This window comes from Scomber scombrus, chromosome 4 (assembly GCF_963691925.1).
Source record: "Scomber scombrus chromosome 4, fScoSco1.1, whole genome shotgun sequence".
In the NCBI taxonomy this organism is placed as follows: Eukaryota; Metazoa; Chordata; class Actinopteri; order Scombriformes; family Scombridae; genus Scomber; species Scomber scombrus.
The window spans coordinates 8,059,593-8,082,012 of record NC_084973.1 but is presented as its reverse complement, the minus strand read 5'-3'; the positions used below and the strand labels follow the sequence as shown (position 1 = coordinate 8,082,012).

At 38.8% G+C, this 22,420-nt stretch overlaps 2 protein-coding genes across 2 annotated transcripts in view; one reads left to right on the top strand and one right to left on the bottom strand.

Moving 5' to 3' along the window:
* Positions 1-7,355, top strand: part of rnf10 (ring finger protein 10) — a 131,488-nt gene extending 124,133 nt beyond the window's left edge. The window contains exon 18 of the transcript XR_009925065.1: positions 7,346-7,355. The gene's annotated coding sequence lies outside the window, so the exon portion shown is untranslated. The remainder of the gene's footprint in view (positions 1-7,345) is intronic.
* Positions 1,374-16,386, bottom strand: piwil2 (piwi-like RNA-mediated gene silencing 2). The gene is made up of 23 exons (XM_062418252.1): positions 15,973-16,386; positions 15,786-15,891; positions 14,817-14,934; positions 14,189-14,367; positions 13,846-13,936; positions 13,093-13,203; positions 12,725-12,842; positions 12,370-12,494; positions 11,877-11,957; positions 11,673-11,786; positions 11,050-11,238; positions 10,758-10,842; positions 10,236-10,328; positions 8,149-8,289; positions 7,770-7,883; positions 7,256-7,444; positions 6,371-6,472; positions 5,807-5,923; positions 5,477-5,565; positions 4,473-4,578; positions 3,541-3,794; positions 2,419-2,526; positions 1,374-1,530 (listed from the first exon to the last, which is right to left on the bottom strand). Exons 1-23 carry the CDS (start codon positions 16,384-16,386, stop codon positions 1,374-1,376), a joined length of 3,201 nt encoding a protein of 1,066 aa, XP_062274236.1.
* Positions 16,387-22,420: the final 6,034 nt, after the last annotated feature.

The following is a 22,420-nucleotide window of genomic DNA, read 5'->3' as shown; positions in this document are numbered from 1 at the left end:
CACTTAACTCTTGTGCTTGGAATTGCTGCTAAATAAATATAATTAACCTTTAAAGTCATTTGTTCAATGTCAACTTTAAAACTTTATTTTTTATTTTTTTAAGTGCTCTCTAATTTTATAACTATAAAAACTAGATGAACTCATCTCCCCCAAGATAGGTTGACTAAAAATAGCATTGACTACCCTTTGAATTTCACTCTTCACCTTGCAGTCACTGTCAAAATTACTGCTGTTACTAAGTGCCTATGATTCTGTAACAGCGTCTGCTCCTGTAAAGAATATAGGTTTGTCCTCTATTCAGTGGCCTCTTACATCATACACCTTTTCATGACCACAAACAGAGCACAAATGCAGCAAGATATTTATGGTATATTACAAAACACAAACCAAAGTGGAAATATCCGTAACACATAATTTCTAACATATCTTGAGACTTTGGTATGCATGTCCTATGAAGATCATGTCCTCAATTTGAACATGTTGGCACTCTTTTTGGATGAATGATAATGGAGATGTGAGAAATATATTTCTGACAAAACCTGAATTTCGACTTCAATAATTTGCGTAAAAGCTTTTACATAATTCTTCACAAATCTACTGTAGACAACAACATTTAAAAAAAAAAGAAAGAAAAAAAGACTAAACCCCAGTCATGTTATATCTGTACTGTCCATTTAGGAGAATTTAAAGCTGTGTTTGCACCATGCTATTTGAACTGTGCATGTTGCTGAAATTACTAATAAACCAATTTCTCTAATAAATCAACAAATGAAATTTTAATGTGTGAACTCCAATAGTTTTAATTTGGAAACTTGAACCTGTTCAACCATTACAGATTTATTTTTCATGCACACAGATAGTTTGCAGTTGAACAGAAATGGGGTTTTGACAGCAGTACTTTCAGTCAACCGTGAATGAAAAAGGGCGTTATGTGGGAATAACAAAGTAGTTTTAAAGTGCAACACAGAACATGTGTTTTCCAGTCATTTTTGGCCAAATGTGTATTAAAATTAACTGTGGGCCATCACTTAACAGGAAAAGTATATCTGCTCACAGATACAAACTTAAACAGTTATAAATAAACAAGATAAGGGTATTTGTTTGGCTTAATGACCCGCAAACGAAAAATTCTTAAAACTGGTCCATGGTTGAATCTGACCAACTGCTGACCCCTGCTCTTCTTTATTATACCACTGTATACCAGTGTACCACAAACAGGGAACAATAAGAATAAACATGAATAAGAATGAAGGCTTTGCTGTAAACTGCCAGTTAATGGGCCACATAATAAAAAACCCTGAACAAACTGGCCCATGGTTGAGTCTACTTGCTGCTGGTTTCAGTAGTTTCCTTGGGGTAGTTACTGATGCAGCTCAAAGGAAGAATAGCTTGTCCGATAGCTGGATGGCTGGTTCTGCGTGCAGGTACTGGCCGGACAGGAAAGCCAGTTTGTGTGCATACTTGCATGGCGCTGGAACTCGAATGGTGCCCGGCCAGTTCCAGTACAAATGGCACATCTTGAAAGTCAGCCTGGTGCGAGGTGAAGTCAACAATGTTAAAAAAGGACTCTAAACTCTTCACTCTAAACTAAATCCAACAGCCCTGAACTAATCCCTATACAGGTTCAGTTTATCATTTTGATGTGTTCATATTTGTTTTTTGAATTAAATATACAGGCATATATATTTTTCTTTTCTATATACTAAGAAAAGTATCCAATTGTTGTTTTTTTGGAAATACCTGCAGAGACATCACTGGCCTCCTCACTGATTAGTTTCCTGTCCAACTACTTGGTGATTTCACCTGGTTGGCTGTCCAGTTAATTTGCTGATTACTAGTCTGTTTATTGACTGACTAGTCAATAAGAGGAAATGTATAACCATCTTTTTAACCTTATTAATTTTAAACCAAGAATCTAAAAATCAAATGGCACTGGATTGGATTGAGTTAGAAACTGACATCACCACTACCACATTGTATCCTGAAATAAAGTCTACACTTCATATTCACCATCTTGAAACAGCTATGTTACAGCTACATCACTGAATATCTGACATGGCTAAAACCAGCAAAAACCTTTGTGAAAAAATGTTGAAGTTTAAATTTCTTCATATAAACATTTCTCAAATTGTACAAAATTAAAGCATTTACAGTATTTTAATAAAATGCAGAAATGTGTGTTTATAATACAGACTGTAGAACTGTTTTGGTCTAAGATATTGTTTAAATTAATTGGTCTTTTTGTGTTATTGTTGACTTTCAAAAATTGCCCAAGTGAAAAATATTTAGCAGCAGTTTTAAAAAGGGTTGCTCATGCATGCAGCACATAGTATAACATTAACAGCATGTTTGAAACATTTACCAGCACTCGTCAGAATGATACTTGGTGGGAGAGAGTATGAGTTATTCTTACTGTACCTTTGCAAATGGTCTGGTGTGAGGTTTGCTGTGTTGTACAAAGAGATATAATGGGTGGGAAGCCCACAGCCCTGACGAATGTGATGTGCCATCAGGTAGAAATCCACCCTGAATGAAAGAAAACAACAACAAGAAAGCTTTAGTGTTAAAATCCACCAAGAGACTGTGTAGGCTGCTGTATTGATTAAAACAGAGGTGCATCTGTGCTGTTTGACATACATGAGACCAGAGTGAAACGCCTCCAGTGTAGACCAGCTTTCAGACCTACTGTGGGATTGCTGTATCACAAACTATATGAACTGCCAAAGATTATGCAGATTGCTTTTCCGTTCTCTATCTGAAGTTTCTAATTAGCGGGTGATTTGACAGTAGTTCAGCACTGTGTCTCCAATCACATACTTCTGTTAGTACACCTGTGTGCAGTATACTGTGTATACACTATGTACTTACTTGTGTAGTGCGCAAATTTCGACAGGGTAGTGTGTTGTCCAAATCATTACAGACTGCAAAATTAACCAAAGAAACATGATAGCTTATATGTGACAACAGTATAGTGGTGCTTAGTGCAAAAAACACATGCATAATGCATTTGTATAATGTGGAGATGTTCACCGTAGTAACGACGCCTCAGCCATTTCTAATTTGAAAAGTTGTCCCTCACCTTTCACCACATAGCCAAGAGGGTGACCATTGAGGGCGAGAAGTGTCCGTAGCTCCACTCAACTTTTTGACATTTTGAGTGCACCATCCATGTACTGGGTGCACTGCATTTTCCCCGTACATACACTCAGTGTGAATGCACTTGTGCACTCAAAATATTAAGTGCAGAAGTATGCAATATGAGACACAGCACAGCTTCTCTAATCCTGCTACAACCCTATACTAACATACATTCTGTGGATTGTCTGTTGCTTTCAAACCACAAGCAAAGTGCACCCGAGTCTGAATGGCAGCGTTTACACCAGCCAAACACACAGTGCTTAAACACACCAAACCCAACAACTTTGTTTAACCGTACCAAATACCTTAGGTGTGAGAGGACTGTAACTAAGACCTTGTTTTCTACCTGTTTAGAAAGAGGTTCTTATGAGAAATCATTCATTTGGATAAACTATGACTGACCAGTCTTTGTGAGTGAGCGTGTGATCCAGAACAGTTCCAGGTGGAGGTGTCCCGAAGTTGTTTGAAGCACAGGAATAGAGGGTGGTGCTGATGCGCTTTTGGACAACAATGAAAACCAGCTTGGGCTCATAGCTGGGGAACGTCTCAAAGCATTTGATCAGCTGTGGGATCTCGTACTGCTCAACCATCTTCAGCTGACCATCTGACACGCCATCCCGATACACCACAATCTTTTCTGGCAAGCCGTGGTTCACCTAAGCAGAATATGCACAGGCATTATATAAGGCATGAGGAATTCATTAATCTGTGTGTTTTTATATGTACATGTGTAGAAGTCAAAACCAATATATCCTGCACTCTACAAATGTAGGGATGCAGGGATGAAGTGGGGGGAAAAAAGCTTTCAAATACACTGCTTCATCCTCCAGGAACGATACACGGTAGGACTTGAAATTGTCGGAGCTGATTATTGTTGGTCAATTTAAGTAGATTCTGAGGATCTGCAAAACAGTACTCTTGGTCAATGATGTTGATGTTAAATTTACCGTTCTTACTCCATTTAAGATAGTTTTGGACAATGATACCTGTTTATGCATCTTAAACTGGAATTTGCACTCTTGCCCAGGAAATTTTAATCTCAACAAGACTTACCTGGATGAAATGAAATACATTATACGACACATTTTTCTTTATGCAGATAAAATCAAAAGGTTTGTTTTAAGGGCAACATATCCATTTAGTTATGAAGTTCCCTTCTTCTGTGTATGTTTTATTAGCACTAAATTATTGAATGGAACAGAAAAGAAAAGGAAGAAAAGCTTCCAGTCATCTGTTATCTTTGGCCTGAAGGGATAGGTGGTACTGAGGAAGAGGAAGAGGAGGAGGAGGAGGGTGAACTACAAGACATTGTAATACATGCTCACAGTACTCACCTCATAGTACTTTTGCAGTGCAGCCAGCAAGCATACTCTGAAGCCATTGATCAACTCCTCAGTGGGTGTTTGGAAAGTTACTCTGGAGTACCAGCGAGTCAGCGAGCTAGAGAGGAAAGTCCAAAATGAAAGGCAATTTTTGGTTTTACTTTTAGATTTAACCAATGAGAGAAGAGAAACTTTAAAGTAGTCTGCTTACTGTATATTCTAAAACAAACATTTTTGGCATCAATATGCAGAGTGACTTTTTATAATTCTTAAGTTACGTTCAGACCGAACGCAACAAAATCGCACGACAAATGAGAATCTGTCGCGCTATCGCTCGAGTTTCGACGCGTGACCATGATGTAAAATTCGCGTTATCGCACGTGTCGCGAGCCCGCCCAGTTTCACTAGATAACAACAACATTGCTTCTTCAATCATCAACCATGGCTGAGATCATTTACTCTTTTCTCTCATATGTGTCCCTGAGGCTCTTCCATTTCTTGTGACACACATCAACTGACAAAAACACACGTAAATGAACTGTTGAATCTATGCCGGGAGAGCCAGCCGTTTTTTTTTTCTTCAAAACTTTATAAGGGAAAGCCAGCTGGGTTATACGTCATGACGTAAGTGACGTCAGGAGAATCTCAACGCTGATAGGCTATCGCGGCATCACGCGATGTCGCCGCAAAAGTTCAAAATTTTCAACTCGCGCGTTGCCCAGCGCGAATTCGCGTCTAATCTCGTGTTTGCATTGACTTAACATGTAATCTTGTTGCGCGTCTTCGCGCTTGGTCTGAACGCACCTTAAGGTTGTAGTAATGGATTGTTTGGAGATACCAGTCTCATCATTCAGAAGTCAGTCAAAGCTCTGCATGAGGCAATGATATCAAAGTTATCCAGGTAAGTATCAACTGGAATGAACACTGACATTGTGCTTTGTGCTTCACATGAATTTAGGAACTCATTTTGACTATCTGTTGACTGAGTTAGTGCCAAAACAGCAAATAAAGTTTACCTGTTCACACTGGCCACAAAGCCCATGACAGACTGATGAGACTTGCTGGTGTCATGATGGACGTCAACTCCAACCACCATCAAGTGTTTCTGTTCAAGCAAAATAGAGGTCTTATTATTTCCCTGTTGCCTGCTGTCATGTTATGACCCATTATTATATTTCCCTTCCAATATGACACCATTTTAAATATGTGGCATTATGTTTACTCAACAGTACCTCACTGTAAAATAGCAAACACATTATGGATCAAAAAAATCACGTCTAGACATTTTCCCACACATTGATCAGCACAGTAGATGTCAGTAGATAAGCTGTTGCTCTTGTACTAACCAGAGGCACACTGACAGTCCACAGCTCTCCTCCTAACTTGCTGTTTATCTGCAGGAGAATCTTTTGGGCGACACTCTTCAACTTCTGTTGCTGGGAAATCGTCCGGACATTGATGGCCTAATGACAAATAAGTGAAGTCAAAAATTCTCTAAGAACTGAATGCTAATACAGGAGGAGGCTGGGGAGCTGGAGGGAGGTCATTTCTGAAGTAGGCAGCAGTGTAGCAGCGAGGATAGAACTCAGTGTTGTTGTAGGCAGACTGAATGAGTGGCAAATGTTTATATATAGACTGCCTATTGAAAGAAGTAGGTTAGGGTTAGGACAGACATGATTGGAGGGTTTATGGAACGTGTGACTATAAACTGATTTCCAAGGCTGCCTTAACCATTGCAAGGTCTCACAAATGTAAACATCAGAGTGTTGCTACAGGAAGTGTCAGTGGGTCACTAAAGTCAGCAAGATGTATAGTCTGAGAATCATGGGTGTTAACAGATTTGTACTGTACACCTTTGTCCTCCATCTCTACGACACCCACGTACAAACAACTGGCCAAACATTTCAAACCTGGGAGGGAATGGGGCTTTTCACACAGCAGAGCTTCTTGATGGCACTGTAGAGATCATCTCTGTTGCCAACCATGATGCACACCACGAGCTGCATGTTGGGCTGTAAACGGATAAATGGAAAAAATAACCCTTCACAACATGGACTTAAATGAATTGTAGGCTTGGTTAACATTTTTTTATTATGTTGCATATGGTGCTGAACATCCCTGTATTTATTACTAATGACAAAGAAAAATGTATATCACTGTGCATCACTCGGATACAGTAAATTTTGCATTGTTTCTTTATGGAGCTGCCTGGAAAACCTCCTGAATTATAAATAACAAGCAGCTACAAGTAATGTCAGTTTGTAGTTACTGAGCTAAAACATGCAAAAACATTCAGGACTTGACAGAAACAGTTGTTCAGGTTGCTCAAGGAACCAGGCTGAAGGAAACACTGTCAGTCATTTTGTGGTCTTACTTATGCAGCAACCACTTATAGAAAGGAGGGTAATGGTATAAGTAACAGTAATGGGTAAACTATAACTTGAGGATAAATATTCACATTACTATTTGATAATTATTTATACTGCAAATACTAATTACTATATAGCCAATACTAATTACTATATAGCCAATATGACTCTGTGGAGCATCTTAACTTTCGTGCAATGTCAATCTCATTTTAGGACAAAATGTGCAGCAGCAGAAATACTAACACTCAAACACCAACATGACCAAAGTGTCCTGGAGCAGATAATTTGTATGAAACTTTTCAGTTAGCATAAGCTGACTTGCAGATATTTAAAAACCATGCCAGCACATCCTTCTCTTTTATCATACACAAACAATTTGAGTTACAAATTGGCAGGTAATGTTACCAATCTAATTGCATGTCATACCTCACTAGTGAGCTGGGAATGGATGCTCTTGACGTATGTCTCTGTACGATCATCCCTCAGCTCTACACGAATGGGTCGCTCCAGTCTTAGCCCTATAGGCCCGGCCACCTTGTTAAAGGTGGAAACCAGCTCTTCAGCCTGCTCTGCACAGCGGCGTGGGTAGAAGATGGCCCAGATGTTCAATGGGATCTAAGAGTAACATGGGTCAGTCAGTGAAGAAATTAAATAATACAGCAGCCAGCCCTGAGGCTAAGGACAAACAACACACAGTACAAGTTAAAAGTTTGGACACACCCTCCCATTCACTTGATTTAGATCAACTTTGTCCAAGAGTGTATAAGCAACTCTGGCCACTGTCATTGTAACCAGAGTTTAGAATTAAGCCTACAAAGATTACTCAATACATCAACTGGACATCATTTCTGCCAAATTTCAACTGTCCTATTAAGTCGCTATCTATGTTGTTGCAGTTAAATTATAGTTAAATCAAAAATGGAAAGGCAGTTTTACTCACAGAGCTGATTGAAGCATCCCTGACAATCTCTCTGGACCAGGATAGATCAGCACCGGTGCCAAAGGATGAAGACTGGAGACAAATGGTTTCAAGGGGCAGTGTTCTACCTTTAATCTGTAACAGAGGAAAGCAATACACAATATACTGTTGAAATAAAAGTAATTTTAGGGAAGGATATGAAGAAATGCTATCAGACTTCTGATTTGACAATGTCAGGCGTAGACATGAGGCAGAGGATCCACTTATTACTTTATATTTCAAAACATTTGAACTAAACTGAAACTCTTTATTCACAGGCATGACTAAACAGTGAGTTTTGCAGACAATAATTTGAGTAGCTCTGAGCAAAAAACTTAAAATATGAATATAAGGGCCTCACCACCAGGATGTCTGAGCCAATCTCCAGTCCCCATCGGCTGAGTTCCTTCAGACTATCAGGGTTGGTGGCAATGTTCTTCAGGAGCTGCTTTATTGAGTAGGTGTGCTGCTCACCACTCACATTGATGTGCATGGTCAGGTCCTACAATATATGACAAAAAACCATAGCTGACATTTTTCAGTTGTTTTGCACATTTTATTCTTAGCCATCATTTACACTTGTCACTTTTTGTGTTTTAGGAATGGTTTAGATCAGGCTTATAGTAGCTACTAGAGTGGCTGACCATTAATGACGGCACATCAGTTTGTCATTTCTCTGTGGGAGGTCAGAAGCAGTCTTGGGTAGTCTTGGTTATTGTCGTTGGCGAGAAAGATTGATGGGAGAGTTGGTCAACTGGGGTTAACCTTTAGCCTAACTTGGATGCCCAACGATACCGAGTGACCCTACGAGATATACCAACCCTTGCCTCATTCACTAAACACTTAAAAATATGGTTCCTAAACAATCAATACTGTACTCATAACCCATCTTAAAAATCCTCTGTATGTGCTGTATGCATTTGTGTGCTGTATATGTGGGTTTATGTTATTTGGAGTGTAATTTGGGGATGTTGCTGGTGTCAACCAGTCCTGTGACCTTGTATACATACATACTTTTATTTATGAAGGTGAATACTGTGCAATAGTGCATACACAAGTACATCTGTGTACATTTACCAAGTGCAATAATATCTGAGTGTAAGAAATAAGTGCAATAGGGCATTGTGCAATATACACTAGCACTTATACACTTTTGTGCAATAGGGCCTGGTGCAATATAATCAACACCCTGAAACGGACAATGTGCAATAACAGCAGTTTCTAATATCGCAGCACTTAGCACTTTAGCACTCAAGCACCTAAACACTTTAGCACTTAATGATCCACCAAATTCTGGTCCTGTCAAGACTAACAAGGTTTTCTGCTCATTGTTTATCTGTCTGGTTACATATTATTATTAATTATTTTATTTATTTCTTTATTTCCTTTTCTCTTCTTTCCTTTAAAGAATGTTATTTTACATGTCGTTTTTAACATCAACCTGCCCCCAGGGGCTAAAGATGGAAATTAGCCACTGGCTATAATCTTGTGTATTTATATGTTAATGTTTTTTGATTAATATGCATTGTCCCTGTCTTTTAAATAAATAAATCTACTTGGATGCTATCCTTCCGCTTCCTCAAGCACAGCTTTTGGTGTCCCCCTGGTCGGTCCTAATGGAGTGATGCCAAGATCTTGCAGCCCCATGCCCGGATCAAGCCATGGCAACAGTTTCTCCAACGTATCAAGTAGCCTCCTACGTCTCCATTGTATCACACAGTATATGTGCAAGCTTATTTGACTACTGTATAAGACAGTTGCGTTGGGCTTTTACATTTTTTTTTTAAACGCAGTAATGATGGTAATGAGCTTAACCCTGTGGTAGACATCACATGACTGTGGTACTGGGGTAATGCGGTTATCGTCACAGCCCTACTGTGAGTACAACATCAGGGCCAGAGAAACATCAGTACCTATTTATCTGTATCACATTAATTAACAATACAATAATGGATAATCTTTACTCACATTCAGTAATCACTGGTATATTTCAAATAGAATAATTATAGCCATTTCAAATGGCATTACATTGACATCCATCTATGGTAATAATGACAAACTGCTGACATGTAACATCTGATGATGTAAAAAGCCATTTTGATTATTATTGACTGCTGAGCGCTAAATGACAGTTGAAAGCTCAGGCTCTGCAGCTGTCAAGCTCAACAGCTTCACAGACTGATGAGATGAGGCAGCTTCTGAAGTAGCAGACTTAAAACAATATGATACACTTACACTGGGATATTCATGCCACTAATTATCAGTCTTTTACACTAAACTATTACTTAGCTTGATGTACAAGTGTGTTAGAAATGGAAATACGACACAGCAAACACTCAACAATCTGTTGGCCTTTCTGAGCTGCAAAAAGCAGCAGTCTAATCTGCTGGTTGTTTTACAGATTAACAGTCACGGAATAAAAACAATTTAACTTAATTTCAATTTTACCTTCATTGCTCTGAAGTCTTTCCTCATCTTATCCGGGATTCCAGTCATGAAGGAAAGTTCTGGTACTAAAAGGATCTCTCCTGTGATGACTTGCTGCAATTAATCCAAACAAAACTATAAGATTACCAACACAATTACATGGTTACTGCTCAAGTTTGAATATTTAACATTATTTCCATGATGTATTATGATGCTTCTGATGGACTAAATGTATTGTTTATATGTATTACTGATGCCTGAATAATTCAAGTGCCACTCACAGGTGAAAATATGGGACAGATTGATATGATTAATCTAATTCAGTGCTGTTTTAAAGCGCATGTTCTCAATCCCAACATTAAAAATGATAGAGGATTCAATACTTATTGTTGCCACAAGGGGGCATTTTGATGCAAGAAATGAGTTGATGTCTGCTGAGTTGTCTACTTCCCAGGGCTCAATTTTATCATGCATTTCAAAACACCTGAGTGTGTAGCTTGAGCAATTATGTTAAAATAACTGATGATTAAAAGAGGTTTTTACCTTCCCTATTTGATTTGACCTCTCCTTTGGCCGATGCATTAGCAGAGGTTGGTCCATCTCTTTGATTGTAATCCCGTAGTTCTTGCTGTTGCAATGTGGAAGCCCATTTAATGACAGTAATTAATAAAAGCTTCAAGTACAAACAAAATAAATAAAACTAATGAAGACCCTCACTGCTGTTCAAAATAAAATAAACAACTACCATTTGAATGCCCATACACAGAAAACCTGCTATTCTTTTAATGTGCACTTTCTTGCTCAGTTTTGATGGTTTCTGACAAAGCACTCTAACCTGTAGTAGTCCACAAATGTGGTTTTTGTGCCATCCATCAAAGTGAAGGTATCTTTGGGTGACTTGTTCCACTCAATGGCATCAATGCGGTAGGTGCGGTTGTTGTAGCGGGTGATGACAATGCTGCCGATGAGTTCTTTGGTGCATTCATCTTGGAAGTTCTCTTTGCTTTGATGGTACAGCGTATTCCTGGTAGACAGCGGTGAACCAAAGGTCAACCTTTTTCTCTCGAAGCAGAAATGCATTTCCCCCCTCTAGTTTTGCTATTTGAGTTCAGGGCAAGATTATTCTATTTATAAATGATCTATAGATGCACTAAGCTTGTTGCATTTCTTGCTGCCCTTCAACTAACCTCTCACTTCAACCACATTTCCCAGAGGAGGACAATATACACAGTTCTGTCTTAGAGGACAGATGCACTAAGGAAGTCCAATATCTTGTAGTGTGATATTTAAATATGTATGACTGTATCACAGAATGTCATTTATATAGTGCTGTGTGGCTTGGTCAGAGTGTATTCAATGTTTAAACTTGTATGAACATGTAAGAGCACCCATACAGGAGAAATAGAAGTTTATCTGTCTACTCGTTAATGCTGCTGCTGATCTGTTGTGTGAACTTACATGACATCCAGCACAGAGTCATTCCGCAACACTTTGTGTGACACATCCACACACAGGTACAGGCCTCCATCTGTGCGTTTGATACAGGTTGAATAGCCTGGCCACACCTGCAGCCTACACAGACAGACAGGATAATGAGCGGACAAAATTTGGTATATTAGCTGGAGACTGCCCTCCGACATGAAAATGCAATTGAGCATTTACCGCTGTTTTCCAAGAATGACTGCGCTCTCTGGATCGTAATGATTGCGCCCGACCAGCTTCAGTCCAATGATTTTCATGACCCTTGAGAAACAAAGACAACTCTGAGTCATGTCCTGTCATTTGATAATCCTAATACTAACAGATGATAGCAACAGCATGCCTAAAATAAATGGCTACATTTCCTTATTAAAAAAAGGACTTTTATGAATCAGAGGAAAACACCAACTGAATTAGATGAAGCTTCATCAAAATGTCCAAGAAGTCCTCCAACAACAAAAATATATCCATAATTGTATTAAAGTCATTAAAATTGTATGGAGGGCAATGACGGCATGTTTCGTAACCTGGAAGGTTACGAAAAAGACTGCAGTTATGCTTTATATCAACAGAGTAGGTTTTCTTTAACACCATTTATCTGTGACATGTTGCAATTTGATAGTGTACAACCCAAAACTAAAGTGATCAATCCCAGAGCAGCCTTTTTCTCAAGTACCTCCTCAGCACCACATTGTAGAATGGGATACACAGATCGGAGTTGGGTGGCAAAATCTTCGTCATCTGGATTTTGACTTGTATTTCCTCATTATCGGTCCTTCTCAAACTCTTGAGAATGACCACCTGCATGTGAATCAAAAACATTTTTGCAAACAAATCTAACTATATATTTGGCATTCAGCACTGTGCAACTCAAAACAATGAAAAATCAATACACTGAAACTGGCTAAACATATTTTCAGAGTCATGTAGGAAATCAGACATCTTAGATACGTATCTATCTAAAATCATCTAACACTCTCATAAAAAGGAGCTTAAGATGTTACATGATGTGGGTGCTTTGTAAGACCTACGTCATTCAGCTTTACAGGCAGGTAGAGTATTGAGCCATCGAAAGCCACGACTTCCCCTGTGGTCGAGCGGTGTTCTTTCATCATGCCAAAACGCATTGCCATTGATTCAACATTTGGGCTAAAAGAGAAGAATGACTTGTATAAATACATACTGTACTTTGAGTCCTAATTACCAGTATCAACTGAAAATACTGGCTGCTCGGCTTTGATTGTGAAAAAGGGTTTGTTGCTTTAATGCAAGAAGCTTTTGGTTATGCCTGTTCAACAAAAAACAATTAATGGCACAGGAAAACACATTTATTTCTGCCAGTATTTTTTGTTGAATGGCTGCTGAAGAGAGGCAACAGTGAATGATAAGTGATACTTACATGAATGTTACATGGTACTGATAAACAGCCTCATTCTCGCAGCGAATTGGGATGTGGTTTGAGCCAATAGTTATAGGAGCTCCTTTTGTTCCGGCCTTATTAAGCGGCTCACTGACCAGAGTAGAATACACATGCACAAAAAGATCATTTTAGCACAAGAGCATAAGACACACCAACAGCATCTTATCTTAAAAGATGAGTTGTGTATCTCTGTAAAGCATGAGTGAATAGGGGCCCTGACACAGCAAGCCGACCTCAAAGAATTAGCATTGATAAGGGCTGACTGATCAAACACAGTGTTGCCTCGCATTTGTAAAACACTGCACCTGAACACACCACAAAGACCAGCTGAAGGCCAGCTGACAGCCAGCATACAAATGATGTATGTTTTGTGCAGAAAGAAATAGATATTATATAATTAGTATTCATAATATTTATACACTATGTCAATAACATGCACTGATGATACAAATTGAGAATGTAACATTTTGATTCAAATAAGTAAAAATAAGGTGGATAAAGATTGGAAGGACAAGCATCAATAGGCAAGTTAAATTAGTGATTTGCTTTAATGAACATCAAAGGAACTCTCTCTCAACACGCTCAAATGGCCTCCAACAAGGCTGAAAAAGGTGCCAATACTGGCCAACACTAAACAGCTGATAGTTTGCTACACACAATTAATGGTGAGTGGAGGTCAGCTTGGTGTGTCACAAGCCAAGGAGGTAAATGGAAAGTAGAGAGTATACTTACTGAACTGCCTCCATTTTCAGTGCTACCTTTGCTGGTGCAACAGAAGAGAGCTCCAGTACCTCTTGAGTGGTGGCAACAGGATGTTCGGTTCCTATATATTTCCATTTTAAAATTTAGTACCTTTTCTTGTTTATCACTTATTGAGGTACATATATTATTACTACTTTTATGCAAACTGAAAAGAAATTAGAATTTTAAATAAAAACTCTTGTGGATAGTTTTTTTTAACAGTCACAGCAACTCAATAGACTTTGATTTAGCTGAAACAAACAACCAGGTTTCACATTTTATTTTTTGCAAGGTTTCAAGAGATTTACATTTAAAAAAAAAAAAAATACTGTACCTGTGTAGGAAGCCTGCGAGTGCAGGGCTGCCTGTGCCTCAGAGGTCTGAGAAAAAGACTCGGCACTACCCAGGGGAAAAGAAGGGAGTAAAGGGCGTCCTCGTCCAATGCCAAGCTGTGGCATTGCTGCTCTTCCAAGTCCCACCATCGTCTGAGGGGACAAACCTTGGCCATGGAAACTGTAACAAGTCAAATCTGTGATGGTCAGTGTTGCATATCAGATCTGAATACAGATGCAATAATTCAGTATCAATGACAAATCTTACACATTGATGAAACATTCAACTGTTTGCATGAGGAAATCCTTTGTACATGCTACATGTCATGAAACACCTTGTTTACAAAGACTAGTGATAGCAGCATTTCACAGCTCAACACAAAGTATGAACTATATGACTATGACTATAGTCCTGCAATAAATGTTACCTTTATGAAGGTTAAAATGTTTCCCTTTTTTAGACAAATGTTCACTGTTTATGGTTCAGTTGAACTGTGCTTGCTTAATACTGAATAGTGTTTCTACTCCTTTATCTCATGATATTAAGGACTCCATCAAGTGAAGGAGACAGTGCATTTAAGAAACCTTATTAATGAATACACCGGATCTTATCACTCTCCTGCCACCTACCTGCTGCCTCTGCCCATCACCTCTTCAGGTTGACCAATACTCTGTGGGCTACTGATGACACCTACTGGGACCCCTTGTTGCTTCACCTCTCCCATATTATCTCCAGCTGCTCCTCTTCCTGTGAGAAAATTTAACAACTGCATTCTTACGCATTCACACAGTGATGGTTATGGTTTGTATGTACGCTCACAGTGATACAAGTTAAACCTCCATTACAAGAAGATCTGTGAATGAAGAACATGTCTTTAAGAATCCTACCATTTTCATGAGTACTTACTCACCTAATGCTATTTCTCCCTCTGCCCTCTATTTCTTTCTAAGCATATACACACCCATATATATGCTGCCTTGTGGCACATGAGTTAGGTGGAACATGTAACAGAGTTAAGGCAGTTATTCCCAAATGCTTCTCCTTGATGTACTGTACCTTATTTCACCTACCAAATGAATAAATGTAACTGTCCTGTGAACTGGGGTCACTCGCAGCCTGCCTTTGGTACAGAGGAACAGATGTCTCTATGTAAGAGGTACACTTAATATAAAGATAGGTTCAAGCGCTGTTTAAACTACTCTCCACAGAGGGCCTTTAATTAAATTATTTGTACATTTTTGGTATTTATGAATTTAATGTATTGTATTTTTAAAATTCCCAATAGTGAATGCTTTCTGTGCATCAAGTCCCTCTCACCCCATGCAGTTTCTTTGTGGTCGGAGAGTGTGCCAAGGCTTTAAGCATGATACTATTTATGGAAGACACTACATTAGTAACATATTTAAGACTACCCTGTAATTATATCCAAAAGCAATCAACATACAAAAGAAGCTGTCTATGATGATGCAACATCTGTTAGACACATTCTACAATGTCAACAGCTACCATTTTCAGATTGTCCACTTATCAATAAATCAATAAATGGTGTCAGCCTTAATTAATTTTTTCTCATTAAAATCTGTGTCCTAAATACCCACCCACTGGTAGCGTCCCTCTTCCCCATGAGGTCACTGAGGGATCAATGCCCATTCCTCTAAACATGGAGATTAGTGCTGTTCCTTGACCAATGGTGGGCATTTCAACCTGTAATCAGACAAGAGCTTTAGCAATATTTAGAAAACATGCACATTGTATGGTTACAGACACATTTCTGGTTCCAACTACCTCTTTCGTTGTCAAAGTTGGCGTCTCTTCTCGCGTCATGGTTTCACATGGAGGTGTCTGTTCGTATGGAGACTCCAGACTACGCAAGATTGTCCCTCTCGCCACTCCTACCTTTGGTTCAGCTGCTGGAAAAAGTCCTCTGGCTCGGCCGAGTCGTCCATCATCAGGCTGGACCAACACTCCTCTGGCCCTTCCAACTACAGGTTCGGTAATGGGTAGAGTTACTCCTGGTCCTTGAGGGGTATCGCCATGAGTGAAAAAACCTCTGGCTCGTCCGACACTAGGCCCTTCTGTAGAGAGCAGCAGCCCTCTACTACGTCTTACAGCTGCTTCCTCAGGCTGTAGTCCACGTCCGCGTGCCAGCCAAGGAACGCCCGTCATATCACCGCGGTCAGGTGGCTTGATTGGATCCATTCAGTCCAACTTTTGATATTACCAGTTAACTGCAGAGAAAAAACACATACAAAAAATGAAATGTCAAGGCATATCAAAAGCATATCAACCCACACTCAATATAGAAGTGATTCCCCCATAAGAGGGTTGAAATCACATCGTCCTAGCCCAGCTCTGACTAAACTGAAATCAAGTCAGCACTTCATCTAACAAACTGAACAGCTATAAAACAAGGACATCTAGCACACAGTGTCTCCATGCATCATCAACATGTGACTAAGTTTACAATAATTTTATGTTGTAATATGTGTACATGCATTATTGAGTCTTATGTTTCTTTGTATGTTACTGTAGCTGTATGTTTTTATTTTTCCTTTTTTTTTCCCACTTAAGGATGAGCACTGCAAACTAGCTTAGACTATACCGTGGTATGTTCACGCTTGACCTTATACAAGTAAAGTAATACATCTATAACGACCTGCTTCTCATTAGAAAAAGTAGATCCACACCAGAGAGAAACTGGTTAAAAACACATGGGGAGAGAACTCTTCCTACATACAGTAAAGCAGCAAAGATTTGCCCCAAAATGCAATTAATACATTTTTCAAATTAATACAGCCATGGTTATTAGTGGAAATAACACAACTCAGGCCTAATGATATATATGATATACAAAACTATTTGTTTGAGACCAGTTCATTGATACCAAGTCATTAAGTCTTTCCAGTTTGCTGGACAATTTATGCATACTAAGGTAACATTAATATATGACGGTCCCTTTTCATGACAATTAATCTAACACTTCGGCAAAAGGAGCAATTTTACTGATAGGCAACATTAAGTCATGTTTCAAATTAATGAGAAATGTGTTGGAAGCAGATTTTTTTTTTTTTTTAAAGAAACCTGGCAATAATCTAGCAGTGTTATAAAGTAGATTAATTAGCTAACGTTACTTATCATCGTCATTATTTAAGGTTAATTGGCTTGTGTTCAGTATTATCAGGTAAATTAATTAGCTGGTACCTCCTGGACATACTGGAGCCTTACCTCACCTGGTCGCTAGATTTATACATTTCTACCCAACAATTCCACAAAAAAAATATTATTTTGATATTCGTCATCTCTTTACTTGGCTAGCTCATCTTACATTAACGTTAGATATACAAAAACTACATTAAGCCATATTATTCTTTGATATAATATTAAGCTAGCACAATATTAGCTAAGCTAACATTAGCAGCGCGCTTAAGTTAGCTAACTGAAGCACGTGTTCACGACACAGCTCGTGTCGTCAATGCTAAACACCACAAACAATTCACTTAAAAACTCAGGTTATAGGCAAACAATAATAACATAACATAATTTAGCACTTGTAGTCGGGGCATGATAACTCACATATTATCACGGAGTAGGCTCTATCCTGAAACAAGGTGTTCAATCAGTCTGCGATACAGACAGGCTGATAAGTAATATATTCCCTCCAATTCCCTTATTGGATGGTCAATACATTCTGCTTCAGGGCATTGGTTTAATGAACCTGTCAATCTTTTATTGTCAATTTAAATAAGGGGTTGTTTTGTCGCCCTCTGGTGGTCCACACCTGTGCACCTCAAGTGTAACACATCTGAGCCATCTAGTCTGATTTCAAAAGTAATATATCAGTGAAGTGTATAATTGCAGAGTCCACACAGTGTGTGTCATGATGGGAAATCCATGTCACTTTGCATGATACCAGCACCAGCCCAGTTTTGTCATTGTTAATGTTAATGCATAGACATAAACATTGCATTGTTTCTGCAGGCAGACTCCTGATTAAGTCCATGAGTCTCCCATCCATTAACCAATTAATTATTGAATATATTAAATATAAACATTGTTAAATATTGATACCATATACATAATGCATCAAGCCAAAGCAATCGGCTAAATCACATGACAACTATTTTTTAAAATTCTTTGACCAAGGGGGATTTTCTGGGTTTTTATTTAGTATGGCATGCTTCTTGTTCACACATTTAGCCTACACATTTGAACCTTGGAGGTAACAATAAAACTTTCTGCTGGTGGCCAATAAACATCCGGCTGCAGCATAATATCAATAACATCTTTGCACAGCTCTGGTGGTGGTGATGAATAATATATTTGTATGGTGTCATTAAATCTTAAATAAATCTTAAATATTAAATTAATTATTCACAAATCGTTTATGTTCACACATTAAGCCAATTGTATCATTGATCTATGTGGTGTAAATATGTTCACTGTCTCTCCACACATATGTACAATACTTACATGGGCAAATTGAGTGGAAGAAACTGTAGACTTTCTTTTACGTTAACCTCAGGGCTTTGGCTCGGGCCTACGTATAATAAAAAAATATATAAATACTGAACAAAGATACACAATGTCACTTTGTGATAGAAGCAAATGTGCTGAGATAGTTTACTATCGTGAAATTACCTAAATCCTGCATTTACCCAGCAATTTATGGCATTCATTAGTCTTATAATTATTTCATGCTCATTAATTGCCTCACAACTACAGATGTTTGTTTTGGATGCAAAATAGCATGACTAAAAGAAAGGATACTCACGATAAAGAGATGCTGTACCAGCTACTTGAGGTCAGCATGGATGTGTGTCCCTATGGTTTCTATGGAGGTGGTCTAATATTCTTTAAAGTCAAAAAGCCTGCAGAGCTTTGGTTTTCAGGCCATGGATCAGGCATACTGGCAATTAGTCTTAGACTCTACTGAAATAATCACAAAAAATGCCCACAGGGGTATTGAGGTGATGACGTTGTGCTCGCACTTGGTCTCTGCAGGAATAAATTAATCACTGCTCCAGAAAGTAACCGTTCCCCTGTTCCTCTCCTTTCATATTAACTACAATGTTCTAGGGAGTGAATGTACAAGATTTCATTGCAATGCATGTCATTGATTGTTCTCCTCGAGTCAACTTTTAAGGGAAAACAGTTATTAAGAGACAGATTAACATGCCCTTTTTTTACTATTATAAAGTCAGTATTCAAAGGATTCAATTCCATCCTTTTTTGCTTGGATAACATCTAACAGCAGACACTGATAGAGAAACTGCTAAGGCTTCTAAGTGATTTAAGTTTCAAAGGATGTGTTGCCATCTACTGACATATCAAGGTAACTGCAACCAATACAGGAATCAATGTTGAATGAAAGTCATAACTGCCCCCCAAAAAGTGTCTCCCTATGGCCAAACCAAGATCAGAATCTGGAAAGCTTGACAGAAACAATCACTGAATCATGTAAAATTACAGTCATTGCATGTTATGTCACAGCAGTACAGGAATATTTATGTATATGATGTCTACTGAGGCGCTCTCTGTATGGGGCTCTGAATAATTGGCTCAGCAAAATGTGTCAAATATAAAATATAAAACAGTGAAGCAAACAAGTTAACAGCAGGGAAGTTTTATCTCATTCTAATTAGGGCAGGCTTTGTTTCACATGTGTGGGGGGTAATCAGTAATCAGTAATTGTTTATTTGAAGAAGAAATATATAAGCCCTTAGAAGTTTAAGGAAGTTTGTGACCTTGCACTGAGACTTCCTGCAATTCCTGCACTGATCATTTGGGTAGGGAAGGTTGACAGGTCTAAAATATCTATCTTGGATGAGGAAATCCTGTGATTAAAGCTAAATCTGCTGTACCACTTGAGTTACATTAGGTCACAGATACTACTAACTACACCCAAGTCTGTTCAATTATTATTACAATGACCTGGTAAATAACACCCTTCATGTGTTTAATGGTCAAATTAGAGTCTCTTTGTTTAATCGTTTTTCTAACAAATAAGAATGAAGATAAGGAGCATGAGCCTTGCTGCGACTCCTCCTCAACTATTTCTTAAAAATTCCTCAAAGTGAGAGCTGCTAATTGGGGCTATGACTTAGCAAATGGGGTTTTAACTTTTTTCATTCACATGGATATGTAACAATCTGAAGTGTTTGCTAATGAATTTAATAGTATGTTTTTTAAAATGATATGACCTCTTTCTTTGTTGCATTACATTCTGAGTTTTGAATACCGATGCTTACTTTCTTAGACACTATATTTTAGAATGAGCTTTTCTGTACTGAAATAACAATCACACCATAAGCAGTCAGTGGGCATAACATTTTATTTTAAGCATTACAATCAGACAATTTCTTTTTACTACAAGATCCCACTTGGATTGTACAATGCATTTCAGGTAGCAATGCACTGATGAGTTGTGATCTTGCTTCCTAACGCTGACAATTCCATTTCGGTTCAACACTTTGGCTACACTGATGCAGATGTTGATTTTGAAATATGACATCTTCACAAAAGTTTTATGACCACAGCAGATAGTTTACCTTGTTTATCCAATTAAACTGTTCTGAATCTGTGTGGTTCGATACTGACATTTATCAGATGTAGCTGTGCGTAAACAAAGGGTGATAAGCATGTGGAGTCAGTGAGAAAAGAGGGGTTAAACTACTCTTGGCTTCTGAAATGAGTTTACCTTTACAGCTAATAAAAAGCTTGGGAAAACAGCATGTTTCATCATTCAAAGTCATTTATAAATATAGATTATGTATTTATAGTGATACTTGTGTTTTATAGTATCGTCCATTTGTCATTTAAAGTAAACATTCGTCTGAGTTCAGCACTCCATCGGTTATTTCTGTGGCCAAGCAGGTACTTCTGGAGCAAATGTGTTTTTCTATTCTGCTCCTTGCTTACATTTTGTTGTCATGATGAAATTACCTGTTTGCCGCTCAGCGCCTGCTCCGTCCTGATTGTGTCACTTTATTAAGGTCATGTTCGCAAATCCTCAATTTGCTGCCAATAAAACGAGATAAACACTGTTTATCTTTCCCCCTTTCCTGTGAAGAGGTACAATCTCCACCTGTCTGCCTTCAGCTGTAATCTACATCTAGAACAGACATTTGACTTCAACTCACTGTCTGATAACATTATGCTATGTCGGAGGCACGAAGGGGCTCCAAGCCAACATAGTCAATAACATTACCTGTCATGTCTAATGCAGCATGTTTGGATGAAACCTAAAGGGCTACTTTTGGTGATGTGTTCTGACATTTAAGCAGCGGACAGTGATTGACACCTAGGTGTGCCGAATAATTACAGGTCAAAATGTAAAACCTGATGGTAGTCTGCATCAACAACATGTCTGTGCAGTGTTTTGGTTACATTAAGGCTCTTACTGCCCAATCAGGAAGGATCCAGGGCTTGAGAACAAGAGTCACATATATCTTGTTTATTGGACAGAGTCTTACTAACCTGACATCCACACAGACCACAGGGGGTTTGCTAGTGAGGGGGATCAAAACAAGTTTTGACTTTTGGGGTCATTTTCTGTAATTGGTGCAGATTACGCTTTCACTTTTGAAAAACCACAACAAAGGAAAGCAAAAAAGCACATCACTCCATGTTTTCAGCTGTAGGTTGCACACAAATTGGGGTTGGACTGTCAGCAAAATTAAATAGGGTAACTTTCCACAGTTAGACTCCAATGATGCCTGGAAGCACCACAGACCTACCCATACTCACAACACCTGAATGTCAGTTTCAAAAAGATAAAAAGCTCCACTGTTAACAATGTGCAGCACTTTATTTGAATCGCTCTTGTCATACTTTCTACTAACCATCTGTTATTATTGCTCCTAAAGCAGGTATAGCCCCTACCTGTTTAACTCCTCTCATTACAAGACCCTCAGAAGGGCTAAAAGGGAAACTGACATGCTGCTGACAGGTTGCTTTGCATAAGCCCCGAGAGCTCGTCTCAGAGGCTTTCCATGCTGGAAACCCAACCCATCTCCTCTGACATCTACACATTGGTGATAGCCTGAGCGTAAATTGACCAAATTTCCATGACAGCAGAGGGTCTAGCAGAAACTGCCAACGGTCACATGCATTAATCTGACGTGACAATCATCACTGACCTGTCTGTCAGACTGAGTGGTAGGTAATGGTGAGTAAAAGGCCAAGGCTGTGGTGGCTTGCATCTGAGGTCAGGGACAGAGGAGCAGCGATGACA

Bases quoted from the DNA above. Each gene is read 5' to 3' on its own strand.
- piwil2 (XM_062418252.1), bottom strand. From the start codon at position 16,386: ATGGATCCAATCAAGCCACCTGACCGCGGTGATATGACGGGCGTTCCT. The intron at 14,368-14,816 runs GTAGGTGGCAGG...GACTTGTTACAG, and splicing joins GTGATGGGCAGAGGCAGCAG to TTTCCATGGCCAAGGTTTGT. The intron at 12,495-12,724 runs GTAGGTCTTACA...ATTCACATGCAG, and splicing joins TGCCTGTAAAGCTGAATGAC to GTGGTCATTCTCAAGAGTTT.